The sequence below is a fragment of the Bombyx mori genome, chromosome 15 (assembly GCF_030269925.1).
Source record: "Bombyx mori chromosome 15, ASM3026992v2".
Lineage (NCBI taxonomy): Eukaryota > Metazoa > Arthropoda > Insecta > Lepidoptera > Bombycidae > Bombyx > Bombyx mori.
The window spans coordinates 10,989,618-10,999,380 of record NC_085121.1 but is presented as its reverse complement, the minus strand read 5'-3'; the positions used below and the strand labels follow the sequence as shown (position 1 = coordinate 10,999,380).

At 36.0% G+C, this 9,763-nt stretch overlaps 2 protein-coding genes across 2 annotated transcripts in view; one reads left to right on the top strand and one right to left on the bottom strand.

Annotated features, from left to right (window-relative positions):
- The window catches only part of LOC101743353 (TAR DNA-binding protein 43), a 490,523-nt gene that overhangs the window by 146,640 nt on the left and 334,120 nt on the right, over positions 1-9,763 (bottom strand). The gene's annotated exons all lie outside the window — the stretch shown is intronic.
- Positions 2,283-9,763, top strand: part of LOC101744696 (protein Wnt-11b) — a 31,894-nt gene continuing 24,413 nt past the window's right edge. The window contains exon 1 of the mRNA XM_004924608.5: positions 2,283-2,539. Within this exon, the coding sequence (XP_004924665.2) occupies positions 2,463-2,539 (77 nt within the window). The 5' untranslated portion in view covers positions 2,283-2,462. The remainder of the gene's footprint in view (positions 2,540-9,763) is intronic.

Sequence of the window (9,763 nt, the reverse complement as noted above, 5' to 3'; positions counted from 1 at the left end):
TAGGGCGACCAGAGCGACGTGCATCTTTGACACCAAAATTTCCGGATTAAAAACGCTTATACCAAAGTGCTACTCTCACAGACACTGACTGCACTAGGTCCATAAACATCGCAAATTTTTTTCGCGGCTTGCGTTGTATTTTTACCTTTTTTGTAGTTAAATTTTAAAATGTATCGAATTTCTTCATTAGATTCACTCATCTTGACAGTACGAAAAATAAATAAAAATTACACATTTTCCTAATTTGAATTTGGAATTATCTTCTTTAAAATTTAAACTTTTAATGATACCAAAACCAGCCAGATACAAATAGTATAGCCAAAAAGAGTTTTGTTACAAGTTCACACATATTTTTTTTTATGTACATAGAAAAAAGAAGAAATAGTAGAGAGTAATAGGAAAATTATGTACAAAGTCACTGCTTATTTCTTTAAGAAATCTCTTCCAGCAGACCTGCGAGAGGATTATGAGAATAATAATTAAAAGTGATGAGTGTGTGGAGAACAGATAAAATAACAAATACAACACGAGAATCATAGTAATGCACATACACATAGCAAATATTGTTAAACTTGAATACAAAATATTGTAAGTAACACAGTATATATACGAAGAGTATAGAACAATGATCATTCTATAATCATACTATAATACGAAAATACTTTTTCCTTAACCTATTATTTCAGCACCTGTAGCCATCATCATCGTGCCGAAGTCGTCGTGGCCTAAAGGATAAGACGTCCGGTTCATTCGTATCTAGCGATGCACCTGTGTTCGAATCCCGCCGGTAGGTACCAATTTTTCTAATGAAATACGTACTTAACAAATGTTCACGATTATCTTACACAGTGAAGGAATAGCATCGTGTGATAAAAATCAAACCCGCATAATTTGCATAATTACTGGTCCGCACGATTAGGAACCACCACCCTGCCAATTTCTGCATTGAAGCAGTGAGGCTTTTCTGTTCGAAAGGTGGTGCAGTTGTGAGACATTAGAACTCATTTCTCAATGTGAGTAGAGGCATTTACGTTGTGGATGTCTATGGGCTCTGCACTTAACACTAGGTAGGCCATGAGCTCGTCCACCCATCTAAGCAATAAAAAAAAGAGAAATACTCGTGCTCAGCACTAGGATGAAAACTGGCGTAAATTATTTCCCCAGGGTGCTAAAAGTTTTCATACTTTAGATGATTATAGCTTTTTACAACATTCGATTAGGTATAATTTGCTCCAAATTCAAAAACCTCTATAAAGTTAAAAAAGTCTATGCAACAGTTCTGTAGATGTGCGCCAACAAATTACTATTTATTTAATAAATTGCTGATTTGTTTCTTTTACTTTATAGGTCACCGTTTATATTTTTTAATAATTATCTTATATATACCGACATACCAGAGTTTACTATTTTAAATGATTTGTTAAATTTAAATAAGAATGTATCAAAGGATTATTATAGTAAGCATATTATTATATTATTGAATCTAGAATGTTTTTTTATGGAAAAATTCAAGATTACTTCAATTATTTCACTTCAAAATAGAGATAAAATAAACGACAGACGTAATTAAGCACATCGTATCATTTAAATTCCCACAGAATATTTTAAGTGGAGAATCGTAAGTACAATGAGGTTGTTTGTTCTAAAAAGAAACATGTTCGAGAAGTCGATAACGTGCTCCGTTAAAAAGGCACCGAATCTGCACATAATAGGTACAATGCTTCACAATGAATGAATGCCCACTCGACTGAATTGATAAGTGGGTTGTACCGTTTGCGTGGGGAGCGTGGCCGCCCGCCCGCCCGACTCAACGATTCAACGGACAAAGGAATTTAATAAATGCCTAAACGTTATGTCTCTCAGAAGAATTTTTTCTAGATTCAAATTCATAAAACGTTATACCTACATACTTGAAATATCTTTATTGTTTTGCGTGTGCACAATAAATTTAAATTTCTTTATAAAGTAGCTCTTGCGATTGCTAATAAAAGATAGGACTTCTAACATTTAAAAACATTCTATACCAGTAACGAAAAGTACACAAGCATCCTTCAAATTATTCATAAGTTACTAAGAAGAATAATGATAGTAGGTATGTGCCGCGTGTACTATCATTAATGTAAATATAAGATAATAATTTTTGTTTTGTATGAAATATTGTAGTAACGTATAGATTATACAAATCGCCGAAGTAGGATGGCTATAGGTATCTAATCTACGGAATAGTCTTTGAGCAGTAGTGGATACGGCGGGTCTGTCTGCCTGACCAGTGGCCGCGAGTAGCAGAGGTGGTCGACAGTCGTCACTCCGCGTTATATCGCAGACGCATCTCGGCGGTGTTCAGTCGTGCTGCGTCCGCTCTCCAGTTTGTTCCAGTACTGAATCCGAATGCCGACGTTTTCGCGCCTAAAATATTCGCGTAAATAGTGTTAGAATTGATAAATCACGAATTCTACTTTGTGATGCGTTACTTTGTGTTTTATGTTTGTATTATTTTCTTTGTGTTTTTACCAACTTCATCGAAGGCGATACGATGGTTGTAAGTATAATATTTTAATATAAAATTTTTGGTTACACTAGACAAATCTTCTGTTAGGCCTATTTCTATTCGAAGGGTAAGATCTGGCAAGCCTTGTCTAAAAAAAAATCAAATTTATTTTCGTAGATATTTATTTAAGATAATCATTACTTACATAAAGCGTTTTTGATATATTAAATTGTTTAATTATAGAATAACACTACTATGCTACGTTCAATTAGTAATTCATCTAAATTTCGAGAATACATATTTGTTATTTTTTTGAACGATGGTAATTCACCTAAACATTGAAGAAGAGAGTAGAACATTACTTATCTAAACCTTTTAATACAATCTATGTTATTGTTTAAATCATCTTATTTGTTAGGTACTTAATTTATTTCATCATTATAAATTCTGCATGGAAATCTTGCAAATCTATCGTGGAATAATTACGTGTGCGTGTAATTTTTCCAAAGTAAGATTTGATAATTTAACCATTTCAGGGCCATTGGCACATATGAGCACGTTTTTTTTTTAAATTATTTATTTAATTAACTTTACCTTAAAGAACCACGCGGACATAATTTTTTTAAATGAATTTTCCACAATTTTTGTTCTTTTTTCATTTATTTAAGATAGAATATAAGATAGAAAATTAAAAACTATGCATTTTTTTTTTCGAAATAAATTTATATTTTTGTCCAGTAGATAATTTAAAAGTGTATTAGTTTAAAAAGTTTGTGATAAAATATACACATTTTTATGTAATTAATTTTCGTAGGTATAGATAGCATTGGCAATCACAGAAAGAAAAGTTACCTTTGCATAAGACTCTTTTAGCTCTAATACTACGAGTAGGTTTAAGGACTCCGGTAACCGTACTCGTCGAACTCGGCTAAGAGTTCGACGTGTAACCCAACTTAAACATCAGCCCGATGAGTTTTTCGCCGGATCTTCTCAGCGGGTCGCGATTCCGATTCGGTAGTAGATTCATTCGCGAAGCAGCTGCTTTTTAGTAGTTAGGTCTCCTTTGGAGGTGCATCCCAACCCTCTTGGCTGAGCCTTTGCGCGCCTATATGCTCTGGTGAAACTAAAAAGGCTTCTGGAAAGGCACCAGTAACCCCTCCATCACAAAAAAAGAAAGATAAGGTATTTGGAAAAACCTGAATCACTCGACATTTTCAAGATCAGTTTGCACAGGTAAGTTCCTAAGAGCTACATTCGATTTTGAATTCGTTTGGATTTTACACTAATGTATTTGTATTGAGTCTGTCTGTCTTCCGACCAGTGGCGATCTCTCGGTGGAAGACATTCCCTTTATCCTCAAAGACCTGAAATTTCATTTCCATTTCATATTATTATTATCTGGGTCTGCGGAGGGACTTCGGGTCCCTCTGTATTTTGTACCGCATGTTCCATGGGGAGTGCTCTGAGGAATTGTTCGAGATGATACCAACGTCTCGTTTTTACCATCGCACCGCCCGCCACCGGAGTAGAGTTCATCCATACTACCTGGAGCCACTGCGGTCATCCACAGTGCGTTTCCAGAGGTCTTTTTTGCCACGTACCATCCGGCTATGGAATGAGCTCCCCTCCGCGGTGTTTCCCGAACGCTATGACATGTCCTTCTTCAAACGAGGCTTGTGGAGAGTATTAAGCAGTAGGCAGCGGCTTGGCTCTGCTCCTGGCATTGCTGAAGTCCATGGGCGACGGTAACCACTTACCATCAGGTGGGCCGTACGCTCGTCTGCCTACAAAGGCAATAAAAAAAAATATATATATATATTTTTATATCTGTTGTGTAACTGGTGGTAGAGCATTTTGTGAGTCCGCACGGTTGGGTACCACTACCTTGCCTATTGCTGCTCTGAAGCAGTAATGTATTGACGCGCATTTTGAGACATGAGTTTTGTTGATTAGTCGATTGTATTTAGGTTGACCGTTCCTGAGACCGTAGCTGTTTGCTGATCTCGGACTTTCTTTAACGAGACCATCTGTTAATAATTATACATTATTTCTATTCTATCAGCCCACAGACGACCACTGCTGGTCGTCATTATTTCAATTTTTACTTAAACAAATTATGCATTAACCATATCTTAATTAAAAAGTAATTTTCCATACCTATTCGCTGATAATCTAAAGGCAATTCCAGCTACGCCGGGACGGGTTGGTGTGCTCACAGGCTCAACTTAAGAGAATATGCTACTAGGCTGCACTAAAAGTATCGGGAATGGAATATTTCCACTGTTCCTGTCATGTTAAAATCTTTTTAATTGAAAACTCCTTGGTTTTAAAAATCGAATACCATTTATTTATTTAAAAAAAGATTCTCGGTCTTGTCACGAGGTTTTGTCAAACTTGTTTAGTCGTTGAGAAAATGGAATTGATTGGTGCTTCAATGATTGGTTCCATCGTATGGAAAAATGTGTCAAATTTCGCGGAGAATACTTAGAAAAGCAATAAATACATTTTTAAATAGTAATGTTGTGTCACTTCGTTAATTCCCGAAATTTTCAGTGCCGCCCTCGTAACACTAGCCCTAGCAAGAGCAGTGATTCGCACAATCTACCACCGGATCGGAATCAGCTGTGCCTATAGAAAACGATAATCCGTAAATTAGATCAGTAAATTGACTGCTGTGATCCATTGTGTTATATATTAATGTATACAGTATGTTTTTCTTATTTTTTACTCTATACACCAGCCTTTCCCAAAGTGGGCGATAACGCCCCCTTGTGGGCGCTGCAAGCCTAAAGGGGGGCGGTGAGAGACCCTGAAAAAAAAATGGGGGCGTTGTGTAGAAGCTTGGGAGGCGATTTGTAATTTCATCTAGGAGGACTTTTAAACACCAACTGAGCTCTCGTTATAATGGTTTTTAAGTAGGTGAAAAAATGGGGGCGCTAAAAAATAATTTATTCCCAAAGTGGGCAGTAAACCAAATAAGTTTGGGAACCCCTGCTGTACACGGATGATAATATCCCGCCAATCACTTTCCTAAATAATTGAACGATGATAATTGTAAATGGCTAATTTTTGTTTTATGTTTTTCTTTCGTGAATCGTCCTGGACGAGTCAAGTCGAATTCAAGTTCCTGTATGATTTATAGTTGAATTACAGATTAATAAATGACGTAGGAATAGTAAGTGTATGTTAGAACATTTTCGATGTCTCAACTCTATTCTATAACGGCTATCTATATAATTAAATACGCTATAAGGCTTATATTACGCTCTACCACTAGTAAATTGAATAACATTAAGCCAGAAAAAAGTGGGAGTCAATTTTCTTGGATTTCATCTTGATCACAATACAGTAAATCCTCTTATCGTTGCAAGAAAATATGAAAATTTACTTGTTGATTTCAATCTTTTCAAGATTCCTGTATCAAAATACTCTACCTTAAATCCTAATTAACTCATTAGGTATACAAAACAAATCTCACAAATACTTCATTCAACATTACAATTAATATGCATAGTTAGTTTACCAATGAAATTAGAGAACAATCGAGAATTTCTACTTAAATCTTTTGGAACAAAGCCTCTTAATTAGTACAAAGTACTTGAAATCGGGAGTATTCAAAATCAATTTTAATGAGGCTAACTAACTATACGTCTGTTCGTACCGGATGCAAAGTAGTTGTAATACGGCTCGGTTGTTCGGTACTCTGAACTCACGTCCATCGACGCTCCCTAATTGAACATTGCACTAATGAGCAGCGTTGTTCTGTGCAACCGGCAATTATTCGCCCCGAGATTACACCCGGTAATATCCCGTGAAATGCGAGCTTTACCAGTGAAACGGGATTTTCGTCGATCGGGCCAACGTAATACCCTAATTATTTCGTTCTTACTCGTTTTTATCAATGAAGGAATATCGGCAATGTTGTTTTGACTAAAACGTTAATTCTTTCCGTGGATTATATTATTACTTTTAAAGGCAAAGGCGTTTTTATTTAAAACTAGCGGACCCGACAGACTTCGTCATGCATAATATATTCAAAGGAAAAACAAAATTGTTATTTTTATTTAATTCCGAGCATTTTCTTATTTATCTACCTTTTAAACCTTCTCTGGACTTCCACAAATAATTCAAGACCAAAATTAGCCAAATCGGTCCAGCCGTTCTCGAGTTTTAGCGAGACTAACAAACAGCAAATCATTATATTATATATAATATATTATAATATATTAATATATATTATATATAGGGAGATTGAATGCTAATCTATATATACTTATATATAGATTAGCATTCAATCTCCCTATCTAGGTATCTAAGTCATTGCTGGTTACTATTGGAAACGTCAAGATCCAAACAATCAATAGGGTGATTCAGATTCCTTCCAATATTCACAGGTAAATAAAAAATGCACTCACCACAAAAATGCTGAATGTTGATAATAAACTCAGTTTAGTAGCTTTGCAGTAAATTGGTATAAAGTTAGGTGTTCACCACTAACCACTACGAGACGTGAATTTTTCTACGGAATATATCCTAGAACTACTACAAAACAGAGGAGATTTATAAATAAACTCATTCGAAAAAAAACTATGGAAGCATATTTTCTGAACGTTTCGTTCGTAATAATATATTCTAGGTAAAAATATACCGTCCGCTAATATGCTCCCACAAGCTTTAAGAGTAAAATGCTTGTGTAAGAGATTCCTGTGAGGGAAACGGTCTCCAGTTTTCGTCGAGCCAGCAAGGGACGTGTGTGGTAGACCGAAAAAAATAATTTCCTTCGCTCGAGTTACCGATGTGACTTTTCCAGTCGGCCGTCCCGTGCATCTGGCGGGACTTATTATTAGGGGACGGTTCTTAATGCTTTCTTAGGTATTTTTATATGGCCGCGCCGTCTTAGTTTTACGATTCTGATTTTATTGGAATCCCCCTACAGTGCTGCGTAAACTCTCGTGATGTGCTTACGGACGAAGGTGAAATACGAGCCACTTTATACATAAGATTTATATTATTGCTTCGTGTTGGACACAATTCGAAGCGTCGATTTTTATTTCTACTCGATATTACGTATGATGTCATTCCGGTGTGTACGCTAACGAACATTAGGGAGTTTGAGAATTTTAATTGTGTTATAAAAAAGAACTATTTAGTTGTTTTTAGAAATTCATCCAATAAGCTTTATATTTGACTATATTCTAATAATTTTCAGAAGCTATTGGAATTGATATTAGTAGACTAATTAGCCATTCAAAGAAGTTTCCTCTTTTTAATCTCTTACCAACGGCTGTCTAAATTGCTTTTGAAAGGCGGTTGTTCCGTGCTTAGACTAAAGCTTTACCTATGGGCCTCCAACATACTGAACTACCAATACTTAAGGAATGAATTAAGGAGCAGTGAAAATTGAGGTATGATAACTACCTCCTACGAACGAAGAGGAAGTCGGTAGTTATAGTGTCTGGAGAAGTAGACCGGAGTTACACAAAACGCAAATGTATGATCCGATTAACCGCTCGATAAACTATTATAACTAATAAGTCTACTAGACTAATAAGTCTTCGAACCGTCTGGTAAATATAGAGGTTATTTAAACAAATAATTCAGCAATATATACACATTGAATCGTAAAGCTATTGTTACAGTAGAATAACTTATAGATTCTTAACTATAATTTTTTGTAGGATGTAAACCGAAGTAAATAGTTGGAAAACAATATTATATACCAAAGGAAAACCAATAATTGTTTATCGCTTAGTAATTTAATTTCGTGCAGCGGCCAGCAATCTAATGTGCACACTGGTGGTAGGACCTCATGTGAGTCCGCACGGGTAGGTACCACCACCCCGCCTATTTCTGCCCTGAAGCAGTAATGCGTTGCGGCTTGAAGGGTGGTTCAGCCGTTGTAACTATACTGAGACCTTAGAACTTATATCTCAAGGTGGGTGGCGCATTTACGTTGTAAATGTCTATGGGCTCCAGTAACCCCTTAACACCAGGTGGGCTGTGAGCTCGTCCACACATCTAAGAAATAAAAAATAAAAAAACCCGTGGTTGAACAATCTGACTCACTTTACCTAATATGGCGTGTTACGGTAGCTGGCGGATGCGTCTCACGCTCGAGTGAGATAGTGTTAACCCGCGTGTCAGTTGCTCTCATAATTATGCATCATTAATCTGTAACCAGCATTAGTTTTGCCTCCAGTATTGCTGATGTCTATAAACCACAACGACCACAGACCACCAGATAATCCGTATACTATTCCACCTGAAAAGACTATAAAAGAACAATAAAAATATTTTTTTGCACGAAATAGACAAAAACACTATAAGTAAATGCGCTATTATTATTATTATTATTTTATTACTTAGATGGATGAACGAGCTCAGAGCCCACATGGTGTTAAGTGGTTACTGGAGCCCATAGACATCTACAACGTAAATGCGCCATTCACCTTGAGATATAAGTTCGAAGGTATCAAGTATACTTACAACGGCTGCCCCACCCTTCAAACCGAAACGCATTACTGCTTCACGGCAGAAATAGGCGGGGTGGTGGTACCTACTCGTGCGGACTCACAAGAGGTCCTACCACCAGTATTTCGATCGTAGTTAATTTATTGAAAATGCTATTTTGATTATGAAAAAAGTCTAATCTCAATGTTACAAAAGTTGAATACTTGTACAAGTAAAAGGCTTCTGTGTGGTTCAAATGAGCTTTGTTCTGAACTTAGAAGACTACGAGTACAAATTTTTAGATTTTGTTATTCTTTTTTTCTTGTCTTTGAAATCGTATAGTCGAGCATATGACCTCCTTAATGGCGAGTGACCACCTTCCCTCATGGACGGCAGCAATTTCAAAGGCAGTAAAGGTGTAACTTACTACTAACTAAATATGGCTTGAAGCTGGAACCGCCCCTTAGGCTATCAGCGAATATGTAGCGAAAAACAATCAAAATGAAATAGCTGATGTACATACTTAAAATATAATTAACATAAATTTACCATATCGCACATACCTACAGTGCGATAACGTCACTTATGCAAATTATGTAATTTTTCAATTCAACATCTTATTATATAATTCTTATATAGTTCTGCTAGGTTAAAGAAATAAAATAATATTTAAACTACAACTTTAAACTTCATCAGTAAAAGCAAATATCTTTCTCGTCTCAGGAACAACTATTAAAAATAGTATTTTCTCATACTCAGTTCAGTGTTGACAAAAATGGCATAAGTCACTTTATAGCAAGCACCGTATGTGCGCTTTGTTAATGA